This window comes from Kogia breviceps, chromosome 4, assembly GCF_026419965.1.
Source record: "Kogia breviceps isolate mKogBre1 chromosome 4, mKogBre1 haplotype 1, whole genome shotgun sequence".
In the NCBI taxonomy this organism is placed as follows: domain Eukaryota; kingdom Metazoa; phylum Chordata; class Mammalia; order Artiodactyla; family Physeteridae; genus Kogia; species Kogia breviceps.
Window position 1 is genome coordinate 33,381,943 of NC_081313.1, and position 14,004 is coordinate 33,395,946.

At 41.8% G+C, this 14,004-nt stretch overlaps 1 protein-coding gene across 1 annotated transcript; it reads left to right on the forward strand.

Moving 5' to 3' along the window:
• Positions 1-9,579: 9,579 nt before the first annotated feature.
• On the forward strand, positions 9,580-12,249 carry LOC131755658 (caspase recruitment domain-containing protein 6; the record flags this gene model as incomplete). The annotated part of the gene is given in 4 exon segments (XM_059062332.2): positions 9,580-9,943; positions 11,638-11,694; positions 11,697-11,759; positions 11,762-12,249. Coding segments are annotated over 4 exon segments (972 nt in total), but the record flags the coding sequence as incomplete, so codon positions are not given.
• Between the last annotated feature and the right edge of the window lie 1,755 nt (positions 12,250-14,004).

Genomic DNA, 14,004 nt, shown 5'->3' on the forward strand with positions numbered 1-14,004 from the left:
AGTGGGATTGCTGGGTCGTATGGTAGTTCTATTTGTAGTTTTTTAAGGAACCTACATCCTGTTCTCCATAGTGGCTGTGTCAATTTACATTCCCACCAACAGTGCAAGAGTGTTCCCTTTTCTCCACACCCTCTCCAGCATTTATTGTTTCTTGATTTTTTGATGATGGCCATTCTGACCGGTGTGAGATGATATCTCATTGTAGTTTTGATTTGCATTTCTCTAATGATTAATGATGTTGAGCATTCTTTCATGTGTTTGTTGGCAATCTATATCTTCTTTGGAGAAATGTCTATTTAGATCTTCTGCCCATTTTTGGATTGGGTTGTTTGTTCTTTTGTTATTGAGCTGCATGAGCTGCTTGTAAATTTTGGAGATTAATCCTTTGTCAGTTGCTTCATTTGCAAATATTTTCTTCCATTCCGAGGGTTGTCTTTTGGTCTTGTTTATGGTTTCCTTTGCTGTGCAAAAGCTTTTCAGTTTCATTAGGTCCCATTTGTTTATTTTTGTTTTTATTTCCATTTCTCTAGGAGGTGGGTCAAAAAGGATCTTGCTGTGATTTATATCATAGAGTGTTCTGCCTATGTTTTCCTCTAAGAGTTTTATAGTGTCTGGCCTTACATTTAGGTCTTTAATCCATTTTGAGTTTATTTTTGTGTATGGTGTTAGGGAGTGTTCTAATTTCATACTTTTACATGTACCTGTCCAGTTTTCCCAGCACCACTTATTGAAGAGGCTGTCTTTTCTCCACTGTATATTCTTGCCTCCTTTATCAAATATATACAATGGAATATTACTCAGCCATAAAAAGAAACGAAATTGAGTTATGTGTAGTGAGGTGGATGGACCTGGAGTCTGTCATACAGAGTGAAGTAAGTCAGAGGAGAAAAACAAATACCGTATGCTAACACACATATATGGAATCTAAGAAAAAAGAAATGTCATGAAGAGCCTAGGGGTAGGATGGGAATAAAGACACAGACCTACTAGAGCATGGACTTGAGGATATGGGGAGGGGGAAGGGTAAGCTGTGACAAAGAGAGAGTGGCATGGACATATATACACTACCAAACGTAGGGTGGATAGCTAGTGGGAAGCAGCCGCATGGCACAAGGAGATCAGCTAGGTGGTTTGTGACCACCTAGAGGGGTGGGATAGGGAGGGTGGGAGGGAGGGAGACGCAAGATGGAAGAGATATGGGAACATATGTATATGTATAACAGATTCACTTTGTTGTAAAGCAGAAACTAACACACCATTGTAAAGCAATTATACTCCAATAACGATGTTTTTTTAAAAAAACACTATAGTGTTAATATTGGTGGTTCCCAGACCTTCTTGATAAACGCTAATCCACTTGTAACCTTCTTGCCTAGGAAAGCCCCCACCCTCGCAAAAGGATAAAATAATCCAAGCATTTAAGAGTTAGGGAAAAACGATCCTAAATGTGCAGTGCTTTCTAAAGGAAACAGAATTCGTGACCTGTCACTTGTGAAATACTGGCAAAGGTAATTAACTACCCGCAGAGCAAGGTGACGACTAGGAATTAGAGGTTTAATTTTGACAGGTTAACTGTTGATTTAGTGCCTAGTCAGTACTAGGCTCTTCTAGAAACTGGGAATAGAAACATTAACAGGACATAGTCCCTGTCCTCATGGAAGTGGTAGGTGGGGAGTAGGGGGTTCAGGGGGAGGTGCAGCCAGGGGAGAAAGAGAGAAGGCCAACATTTGGGTGTTTGGACCAAACTGCAGTTCAGGGGAGACTTAACTGGATTAGGTTTTGTATTAGTTCCCCATTGCCATTCCAGCAATTTACCACAAACGTAACAGCTTAATGCTAAACATTTAATCAACGAGTATAAAGTTTCAGTTAGACAAGATGAATACATTCTAGAGATCTGCAGTACAATACTGCATCTACAGTTGACAGTACTGTATTTTACACTTAAGGACGATAATCACAGACCACCATCTGGTCTTTAACCTACAGTCAATCAAATGATTTCCTTTCTTTGCTTCACACTTTATAATGTCCTTCCCCTGGCTCATAGAATGCTACTAACCACTTCCAGTTTGGTGCTGCCCTTTTTGGATCGATTTTTGCTAAAATAAACTTAAATTTTAACTATGCCTGTTTATCTTTCAGTAGCCCCTTGTAAGTACTCTGGCCTCACCCAGATAATTCTCTCATCTCCATGTCAGCTGATTAGCAACCTTAATTGTCCTTTGCCTTGAAAGTATTCACAGGTTATGTCATCTTTGGGGAAGATCATTATTCTGCTTAGCACAAGTGTTATGACAAATGAGATCAGTGTAGACTGTTGTTGAACCCAAGTTAGTGTGCCTGAGGCACAGTGAGGCCAAATAAACTGAAACATTGGAGTTTGGAGCAGAGAAAGGACCAAACAAGGAGGACAGCACAGCTCATGCTCAAAAGACCTGAACTCTCCAGTGGTTTGGGGGGAAGAATTTTTTTGATTTTTTTAAAAAAATCATTTATTTATTTCTTGGCCCTATGGCGCGGCTTGCAGGATCTTATTTTCCCGACTAGAGATTGAACCTGGCCCTCTGCAGTGAAAGCCCAAAGTCATAACCATTGGACCACCAGGGAATTCCTTCAGGGAAGAGTTTTTAAAGGCAAACTAAGGGCTGCAGGGCATGTGACTTTCTTCTGATTGGTTGGTGGTGAGGTAAGAGAATGGTGTTCCAGGAATCTTGTGCTCAGCCATCCACCCTCCACCTCCACCTGGGGGCCTTAGTTCCGATAGTGGAACTCAGAAATTTGTATCAGATTCCTATGTATATCCATTGGGGAGGAGCTAGGACTCTGCTTTATTGCTGCACTATTGTTTCTTGACTGCCTTTCTTTTGTTTCTGCATTCCCTCACTTCCCTAATTAGTAACTGTTCGAATCTACCCTTTGGAACACAGCAGCGACTATCTAGGAGGCTGAAGCCTTTTTCCTACAAACAAGAGAAGGGGGACATGGAAAGCCTTTGTACCCAGGAGGGCCCCACAGGGTGCTGCTTGGTTTCAGGAAGGGTAGGACAGGTAGCAAGCACTGAGGAACCAAATCGTGTGACAGGCACTATGTCAGAGTCTCTTTTACCCCAGACATTCCCCAAATTGTAAACATCAGAGTGAAATATTTTTCCTCCTCTCCCTTTTTGGTGGGCTGGAAATCACTCCATTCTGACCCTGGTCAGGTAGGCCCTTGGGTCTATAGAGGCCTATGAAGCCAGTTTAGAATTTCCAGATTTCTATCCAAATGCCAGGTTTAGGGGGCTTCCCTGGTGGCGCAGTGGTTGAGAATCTGCCTGCTAATGCAGCGGACACGGGTTCGAGTCCTGGTCTGGGAAGAGCCCACATGCCGCGTAGCAACGGGGCCCGTGAGCCACAATTACAGAGCCTGCGTGTCTGGAGCCTGTGCTCCGCAGCAAGAGGCCGCGACAGTGAGAGGCCTGCGTACCGCGATGAAGAGTGGCCCCCGCTCTCTGCAACTAGAGAAAGTCCTCGCACAGAAACGAAGACCCAACACAGCTATAAATAAATAAAAATTTTTTTAAAAGAAAAACGATGCTAAACCTTAAAAAAAAAAAAAAAAAAAAAAAAGCCAGGTTTAGGTGGAGAGTAGAATGACTTCGGAAACATGATCTTGTTACAGTCCAAGCTCGCTCTGCTCGCCGCACGACAGGCCAATAAACTGGGAGACGAGGTGTTGAGGCAAAGAATACGATTTTATTTGGAAAGCCGCCGGACTGAAAAGATGGCGGACTAGGGTCCCCGAAAAACCATCTTAGCGGGGTCTGGATGCAAGTTTCTTTCATAGAATCAGAGGGAAGTAAAGTAAAAAGGCAAAATAGAGAGGGAGATGCGGGAGGAAGTAAAGTAAAAAGGAGAAACATCTGGAATGACCAGCCTCGGGGAGGGGATGGTTAATTTCTTCTTTCTTGCAGCCTTTCACAGGTGGGTAGGGTTCCCTGAGGTAGTCCATTATGTATGATTATAATAACAAAAGCTACGAAAAGCAAATGCTAAAGTCAAAGAAACAGATCCAACATGGGAGTCAAAATTGGCTCTTTCCTGTTGGCAATCTCTGCTGTTACTTATGGTGTTTTGCCTTTTGGCAGAGAGTGATGGAGACTTCATAAATCTTGCATCTGTTATTCTGATATAGTTCAGGTCTCTTGACTTGACCTGCCTTTTTTTCCTACAATAGATGAAATTAGTGCTGACTTTTCTCTTTAAAAAAGTCACATAATTTAAACTCCTAGCTGCAAACAAAATTTTTACACCTGTATTTGATGTGAGGGATGTATTTTCAAATCTTCATCTCCTGGCCACCCTTCTTCCCCCAGCTCACTTCTGAAACCGTGTAACTCAGATTGGGACTCAAACCCAGCTAAAACCCAGATTGGGACTTGAACCCTCGGTGTTTTAACTGAGATCACGCACCTGGTCTCAGGATTTAGACCCAAGGTCTTTTCTTGATGTCTCATCACAGAAAGAATTCAGTGAGAGACAAAGTGATAGGTAAGTTGATTTATTTAGAGAGAAACACTCCACAGAGTGTGGGCCATGTCAGAAGGCAAGAAAGGCACCAGGGTATGGGGTTGTCAGGTTTTTTAGGGGTGGGTAATTTCATTGGCTAATGAGTAGGAGGAGTATTCCAGCTATTTGGGGGAAGGAGTGGGAATTTCTAGGAATTGGGCCTACTTGTTTTTAAAGTAAATGTATTTATTTTTGGCTGCTTTGGTCCCGTTGCTGCACAGGCTTTCTCTAGTTGCAGCGAGCTGGGTCTACTTTTCGTTGCAGTGCGCGGGCTTCTCATTGCGGTGGCTTCTCTTGTTGCGGAGCACAGGCTCTAGGTGCGCGGGCTTCAGTAGTTGCAGCACACGGGCTCAGTAGTTGTGGCTCACGGGCTCTAGAGCGCAGGCTCAGTAGTTATGGCGCACAGGGTTAGTTGCTCCGCGGCATGTGAATCTTCCCAGACCAGGGCTCGGACCTGTGTCCTCTGCATTGGCAGGCAGATTCTTAACCACTGAGCTACCAGGGAAGCCCAGGCCTACTTTTCGATTTTTTTTTTTTTTTTTTTTTTAAGCAACCAAAATGTCCATCAACAGATTACTTTTTTTTTTTTTTTTTTTTTTTTTTGCGGTATGCGGGCCTCTCACTGTTGTGGCCTCTCCCGGACGCGCAGGCCTAGCGGCCATGGCTCACGGGCTTAGTTGCTCCGCGGCATGTGGGATCTTCCCGGACCAGGGCACGAACCCGTGTCTCCTGCATTGGCAGGCGGATTCTCAACCACTGCGCCACCAGGGAAGCCCAACAGATTACTTTTTGATCTTTATGGTTGGCCTTGGAACTGTCATGGCGCCTATGGGTGTGTCGTTAAGCTTGCAAATGTGTTACAGTGAGCATATACTGAGACTCAAGGTCTAGTGGAATTAGACTAGTCTACCATCTTGGACCTATTTGGTTCTAATTAGCTTATGTTATGTCCTCGGGCTATGTCATTCTTTTAAAGGTTTTGCCCTGCCCCCTTCCCCCCTGTTCACTTCCATTTGCATTCTAAGTGTGTGCAATGCCGATTTCCTGTTACCAAGGAACTGAATTTAAACTTCCTCCCCTAAATTTAAATTTTACTGTGAAATATGCAACTTCAAATAAACACTTTTCTTCCCATCAGCTTTGAGATCTCCTGGAGCAAGTTCTTGTGGGAGAGGAGGGTATTTAGGGGGAGCAGTGGGGAGGAGGTGGGGTTTGAGAAGCTGGTTATTAGAATACCTTACCAACCAAGTTGAATTAAAAAAAAAGATTGGCAAACCTACTAACATTGCCAGTCAAATTGTTAGTATTAGGTGGGATACATCTCTTGAAACCCATACCTTTGTGACACATTTTAAAACTCTCAACCTAAGTTAATTTTTAATGTCATATATGGGTTCTATTATTCTTTTTCAACCTTAGGGACACCAGAATTTAATGACTCATTATCCTTGGTTATGCTCAGCATTGGTCCATGCATGACCTGCTTTCACTTACATGTTTAACTATTTCCCTTTAATAATTTAATAAACACCTATAAACTCATTCCCAGATGATATCCTATGTCTAACTCCATGATTTCCCTGTCCTCCCATCCCATCCCATCCCCTAGCCTCCCCTAACAAAGGTAGCCATCCTTCTGAAGTTCATTTTATATAATTATATTGATTCCATGTGTCTACCTAAAATGTGTGTGTGTATGTGTCTGTATTTACATTATTTTGAGCTTTTTAAAAAGGGTGTCATGGGCTTCCCTGGTGGCGCAGTGGTTGAGAATCCGCCTGCCGATGCAGGAGACACGGGTTCGTGCCCTGGTCCGGGAAGATCCCACATGCCGCGGAGCAACTAAGCCCGTGAGCCATGGCCGCTAGGCCTGTGCGTCCGGAGCCTGTGCCCCGCAACGGGAGAGGCCACAACAGTGAGAGGCCCGCATACCGCCAAAAAAAAAAAAAAAAAAAAGGGTGTCATGCAGCATATAATATTTAAAATTTCTCCTTAATATTGTTATGATTTATTTATGTATATACTGTGGGTCACTGAAGTTCATTCTTTTTCAATGCTGTATATTACATTATATGAGATACCACAGTTTACTCATCCAGTATCCTGTTGATAGTTATTTAGATTGTTTTCAGGTTCTTGTGAACTATAACTGAAAATAAAAACCAACTAGATAGTTTTTAAAAAAATTAAAGTCAGCTAAGAAGACAAAATATGTAAACTATTAAAATAAATAGAAATGTTTAAAGTAGAAGGTATGAATACCACTGTAATCATATCACCAGAGATACCAGTGTTACAATTGGAGTATCTCATTCCTGGCTGTCTTCTTTTAAATATAATGTATATGTATATACACATATTGTATACATATACTATACACATATTAACTTTTTAAATAAAAATAGGATCGATAACTTGCTATTTTCCATAATATATCATGGATATCACTACTTGTTAATATGTGTAGATTTACATCATCCTTTTTTTCTTTTTTTTGTGGTATATGGGATGAGGGCAGAATGGTTTTGTAGCTTTTGCACTTTATTTTATTTATTTATTTATTTAAAGTCTTTATTGAATTTGTTACAATACTGCTTCTCTTTTACGTTTTGTTTTTTTGGCTGTGAGGCACGTGGGGTCTTAGCTCCCCGACCAGGGATCGAACTTGCACCCCTTGCATCGGAAGGCAAAGTCTTAACCACTGGACCGCCAGGGAAGTCCCTACTTCATCACTTTTTTTTTTTTTTTTGCGGTACGTGGGACTCTCACTGTTGTGGCCTCTCCCGTGGCGGAGAGCAGGCTCAGCGGCCGTGGCTCACAGGCCTAGCCGCTCCGCGGCATGTGGGATCTTCCCAGACCGGGGCACGAACCCATGTCCCCTGCATCAGCAGGCGGACTCTCAACCACTGTGCCACGAGGGTAGCCCTTCATCACTTTTAACTTCATTTTGGTATTGCATTGGAACTGAGCAGAGCTCTGGACCCCACTCCCACCCCACCCCAAGCACAAAGGCTCCTTCATGTCTCCTGCTTCTTGTTTATAGAAAAGCTGAAGTCTCCCAGGCCTCCCTGAGTCGCAAAACAGCAAGCTCAAGCCATTAATGATTAGGACAATAGAGTCAGAGACTCAGTATCTGATGCACATTCCTGAGTTGTTTTACAGACACTGTAACTGCCACCAGAGGGGAAAAGCTAACTGCATGATGACTAGGCTGTAGCCATGACATAAGCTGCTCCACCTTGAGCAGTACTGAATCTATGGCTAGTACAAGTCCAAGAACTGGCCTTAAGAGAATGGGATTAACACTATTGCTCATAATAATCTATATCTTGGTGGGCACCAAAATAATTGTAGCTTGTTCTGCCTGCATATGTAAGTGGGCAACTAAAATTGTCAGCAAAGAGATGTTGCAAACCCATGCTGACATCTTCCACTCTAAGAACACGGTGCCCTTTGTCAGACTGAAGAAGTTACAGAAGACAGACCTTCACCCATGATCTCATAGAAATGGAATGGTGTTCTGACAAGTGGGGATTTGTAAGCAGCTTTTGGCAGGAGAAAGCCTTTTGCAGGAAAGACCTCTCTGCAGGAGGCCCCTTTTGCCTTGTCACTAACCTTAAACCTTAAACCCCATGCTCTACTCATCTCCAGCCCTAGCTTGCCTTTCAAATCTTGATCACACAATACCTTGCCTGATCTGTTGGTTCTTTCTATAGATCAAAGAAGTTGAAATGAAGAATAAATAATTAACAGATGACCAGATCTCTTCCCTAGCTTCCCCTTCAGTAATCTTGCAAACAAACTGTGTGAACAAGATAGCATCTAAAAAAAATCACAGGAAGTTGACAAGCCTGCATACAGGTCTGCACACAGTGGGGGATGGCGACTCCCACCCCCTATCTCAATGATTAGCTGAGATTACTTCCCTTTTTCCCTATAAAAACATTCATGGCCAAGCATAAGTTTCAGAGGTGGTTTTGGGGGACACTGAGTCCACCATCTCCCCAGATTGCCAGTATTCTGATTAAAAGCAACTTTCCTTTCTACCAACATTTGTCTCTCTCTCGAGTATTTAAAAAAAAAAAAAAATATTTATTTATTTATTTTTGGCTGTGTTGGGTCTTCATTGCTGTGCACGGGCTTTCTCCAGTTGCGGTGAGCAGGGGCTACTCTTCGTTGCAGTGCATGGGCTTCTCATTGCGGTGGCTTCTCTTTTTGCGGAGCATGGGCTCTAGGCCCACAGGCTTCAGCAGTTGTGGCACGTGGGCTCAGTAGTTGTGGCTTGTGGGCTCTAGAGCGCAGGCTCAGTAGTTGTGGCACACGGGCATGTGGGGTCTTCCCGGACCAGGGATCGAACCTGTGTCCCCTGCATTGGCAGGCGGATTCTTAACCACTGCGCAGCCAGGGAAGTCCTTCAAGTATTGACTTTTTGAGTGGTGAACAGCCAGACCTGATTAGGTAACACCATTGTTGATGTATCAGCATTTGTTCCATAAACCCCCAATTTGTGGATATTTGAGTTATTTTCAATTTTCTGCTATTATAAAAATGTTGTAATGCAGATTCTTGCACATACATCTTTGGGCATTTGTCTGATTATTTCCAGAAGATAATTTCCTATTCAGTGCAGTGGGATTGCTGCACTGAATGGTATGAATTTTGATTTTTATCTGTCACATTTATTTATTTATTGCTGCGTATTGACAGATTTCTCTCCAAAAGGGTTAATCAATTCACATTCTTCTTATCGCAGATAGAGCTCAGAGTAGAGAATACCTAGTCCAATCTGAAGTTCAAGAGAGGCTTCTCAGAGGAGTTGACTCAGAGGAGTTCTGAGGGGCTAAGTCATATGAAACTGAGTCAAGTTGTCAAAAAACGTTAAGTAATCTACAGGGAGCCAGGGTCCATGGGGGCTGAGGGCTGGGTTCCCCCACTGCTTTGGCTTGTTTCTATCCACCCTCTCCAACACTAGGCGTCATTGACATAGTTAATCTTTGCCAAATAGAATTACTCTTTGCCTTAAACAAAAAACAAAAACAAAAACTTGTATTTATTGGAACTATTTCATAGTTCATTTCCTACTCTGCAGAAAACAGGAACATTGGCTACTGGGAGTGTTCCCTCAGAAATCATAGAAAAAGAATGAAAAAAGTTACTTGAAATCCTCCAACAAGATCTTGATTGTACCTTAGATACATTAACCTCTCGGAGGCTAATTTCTGAGGAAGAGTATGAGATTCTGGAGAATATTACAGATCCCATGAAGAAAAGTTGGAAGCTGTTAATTTTGGTACAGAAAAAGGGAGAAGTGAGCGGTCAGCTTTTTCTCAACTGTTTACTTAGTACTTTTTCAGAGTCAGCTACCATTTGGGACTTAAATCACTTAAGTCATGGTAAGTTAAATTTCTACACTTTTTTGGGCTGAGAAGGAGGAGGCAGATTTCCTGAAAAAAAGAAAAAATTTACCTTTTGTTTTCATTTGTCATTCTCCTGGAGATAATTTTCACTGAAATATGATAAAAGGGAAAAGTATCCAAGATTTAAAATGCAGGGAATGATGTATCTTATTGTTTTAGGGGATTTATAATTTTTTGTTCAAACTCAATCCAAAAGCTGCAATTTTTAAAAAAAATATTTATTTATTTTATTTGGTTGTGCTGGGTCTTAGTTGTGGCAGGAGGGCTCCTTAGTTGTGGCATGCTAAATCTTAGTTGCAGCATGAATGTGGGATCTAGTTCCCTGACCAGGGATCAAACCCGGGGCCCCTGCATTGGGAGCATGGAGTCTTACATGCTGCACCACCAGGGATGTCCCCAAAACCTGCACTTTTTTTAGTGCTAATATAAACTTATTATTCTGGCAGTGACATTCTGAAATATTCATAGTTGGAAAGAGACTACTGTTAGTGACACATCAGGATTTCCTTATGAAGTAAGTGAATTCATGGGTATTAACAACCTCAAGACCAAAAGCTGCATCTTTCACTTAGTACAGCCATTTTGAACATATAGGAAAAATAATTTTTAACACACATATGTGGTAGATTAGCAACTTCGTATTTTTTAAATTTATTTTTGGCTGTGTTGAGTCTTTGTTGCTGCGCATGGGTTTTCTCTAGTTGCATCGAGCGGGGCCTACTCTTCATTGCGGTGCATGGGCTTCTCACTGCAGTGGCTTCTCTTGTGGCAGAGCACAGGCTCTATACGTGCAGGCTTCAGTAGTTGTGGCTCGCGGGATCTAGAGCGCAGGCTCAGTAGTTGTGGTGCACAGGCTTAGTTGCTCTGCGGCATGTGGGATCTTCCCGGACCAGGGATCAAACCTGTGTCCCCTGTATTAGCAGGTGGATTCTTAACCACTGCGCCACCAGGGAAGTCCACAACTTCGTTTTCTCTGTGAGAAGAATGCCAGCAGAACCTTAGTTTTCTGGACCAAATCAAATTCTAATTTTTCAACGTTCAAAGATAATTAATGGCAAATGAGGGCGCACTTCTTCCAGAATGAATTGTTTAGCAGTTCAGTTCTGTAAATTACTACCAGAGACAGGTGTAGCTCCTTTTCTAAAAAATAGTGAAGATTATTTTAAGAGATGTTAGAGAGGCAGAGGCTCAGATAAAAAGATTAATGTTAATGGTCTCTAATGTAGTACAGGGCCCGTATGCTTAGAGAAATAGGTCTTGTTATTTCCAGGACTTATTCTAAATCAGAGCTATTTGCTTCTTGATTAGAAATTATTTGGATCAGATTTCATTAGCAATGACCTTATGTAGTGTGAGCTGGTTTGGGGTCACAGTAAATCCACAAGTAAACACAGGATTCAAGTTTTCTATTTCACTCAGTTACCCTTTGAGTTTGCTGTGAAAGACTCGAACTTTTGAGCAAGGCAGGAGTGTGATCTGATATTTTTCAGTGGGAGAAAGTTCTGACAGTTGACTCGTTGCCATTTATGTAGAAGGTGGTAGGTATTCCTGTTATCCAGTGAAATAAAGGACATGATGCTTTGAGGTCCTGGAAAGTCAAGTTATTATATAACATCTGTTAATTTCAAAAAAGAAAATAAAAATTCCCCAACCTTTCCTATTCTTTACAGAACTTTTAAAACATGAGTATATAGAGCCACCGCAACCTGTGGGGGTAAGCAGGGAAGGTATTTTTTTATTCCTGGAGAGAAAGAGCCTGAGAATCCTGAGATCACCTTGTCCTTGAAAGAGAAAAACACTTGGATTTGGAAACCTCTGAGTCTTTCATGGACAAGAAGGCTGGTTATCGGGAAACTGCTTGGTCCCCAAGGGAAAACGAGAAGGAATACAACACACCAAAATTCACATCTCTGCAATTGGTTGAGAATGTTGACTATGAATTTCCAGCAACTATTGAGTATTTACAAGATGAACAGAGATATGAGGAGCCAGATGATTCTTTACACTTAGGAAAAGAGGAATATCTAGAATCTGTTGGGTACTCTGAAGATGCAGACACCCCCGTGGAAGAGGATACTTATGATGACCCAGAGTGCATTATCTATGTCAGCAAAGAGGACTCTTTGTATTCTGAAACCATGGAGATCTCTGATGAAGAACCGAATTATGAGGATTCAGAAACTGGCATGTCACTGGAGGAGGAAGAGGAGAAAAGTATGGAAGGCATGGGAATGACGTGTGTATGGTTACGTAGGCAACAACTTATTTTTAGGTTGCCATGACATAATGGGGAGAGGGGCTGAGGAAAGGCACCAGATGCCGGCAGAAAAGCAGCTACACAAAAATTTCTTGGACCTCTCTAACTTGGAATTTCCTCAGAGGTGAGTGTTGACAGGGAGGAAAACCCAGGACCTAGGAACAGTGGACAGTATAAGCTAAAGTAAATATTGACTATCAACTTAAGGTTTCTGCAGTCACCTCCATCATACATATAACCACTAATTTTAGCTGTTACCTTCTGTTCCTCAGATTAAGCCTTTAATCATTTTAGCTCCTTTGTGACCAATGGAATATGGGGGTTATGAACCTAACTATTGAAGTGGAAACAGGAGAGGAATTTGTGATAAATGGATAAAATCTCGAAATAAAGCTGGTCTTGATCCAGTCCAAATATGGCCATGTTGATGAGGAAATCTTGAATTTGAATATTTCTCAATGAAAATTCAAAATATGAGAAATGCTTAATTTGGAGAGATGTTGTCTGGGAAAATAAACATCACCAAGTTCTGAGTACAGAAGGGGAAGGTAACTACCAACTCACATTTAGTCCAAATCCTGGGAATTCATAATGCAATTATGGGTCAGAAAAGAGTAATTTCCTCATCAGCACACCTTGACATAGTTTCTAGGGCTGCTGTAACAAAATAGCACCATAAACTCAGTAGCTTAAACAATAACAATTGAAACATATTGTCCTACAGTTTGTAGGCTGGAAGTCTGAAATCAAGGTGTCTCTAGGGTTGGTTCCTTTGGAAAGTTGTAAAGAAGAATCTGTTCCTAGCTTCTGGTAGTTTGCTGGAAGTCTTTGGGCTTCTTTGGCTTGTAGAAGCACCCCCTCCACCCTCGGCCCCTTCACCCTACCCCCGCAATCTGCCTTCATCTTCACATGGCTGTCTTCTTGGGTTCATGTCTCTATGTTCAATTATCCCCTTTTTATAAGAATACCAGTCATATTAGGTTAGGGCTCACCATAATGACCTCATCTTGACGAATTACATCTACCATGTGACCCCATTTCCAAATACCATTACATTCTGAGGTACTGGGGCTTAGGATTTCAACATACGAATTTGAGGGGTACATAATTCAACCCATAACACAGCTCTTGTCCCACCCCCATACCTTCCCAATATATAGTTGCTTTTAGACCTCATTCTTAATTTTTAAAATATATTACAGTTGTTGCATAGGGTTGAATTAATTAATTAGTCATTGCATACTACCCTCATTATTCTGCAAAAAGCCCCTTTTGTTCATCTATTTCATTTTTTTCTCTATTTCCCATTCACCTTCCTCCATAGGTAACATTCTAATATTATGTGTTTCTTGCATGATATTGTTTTGTTTTGCATGATTTTTCTGTATCATTTATTTATCACAATAATAATATCTCAACATAGCATCTCAAAATTAGGGTCACTTAAAACCATAAGAGTGTATAATTGTTCATGTGTCTATAGTTGGCTGAGCAGTTCTTCTGGTCTTCGCTGCGTTTACTCCTATATCTGTGGTCAGCTGGCATAGGCTCATCTCTCATCTAGCAAGCTAGTCTGGACTTGTTCTCAGACTCCGAGAGGCATATTCTTATGGTGAGGGAGAGTAGTCAGAGAGAGACAGAGAGAGAGAGTAGTGAAGGCATTTTTAGGCTTAGGCTCAGAACTATCACGCCATCTGTATGATAGGTTTCCTAGGGCTGCCACAATAAAGTACTACAAAATGGTGGCTTAGAACAATGGGAAATATATTGTTTCACAGAT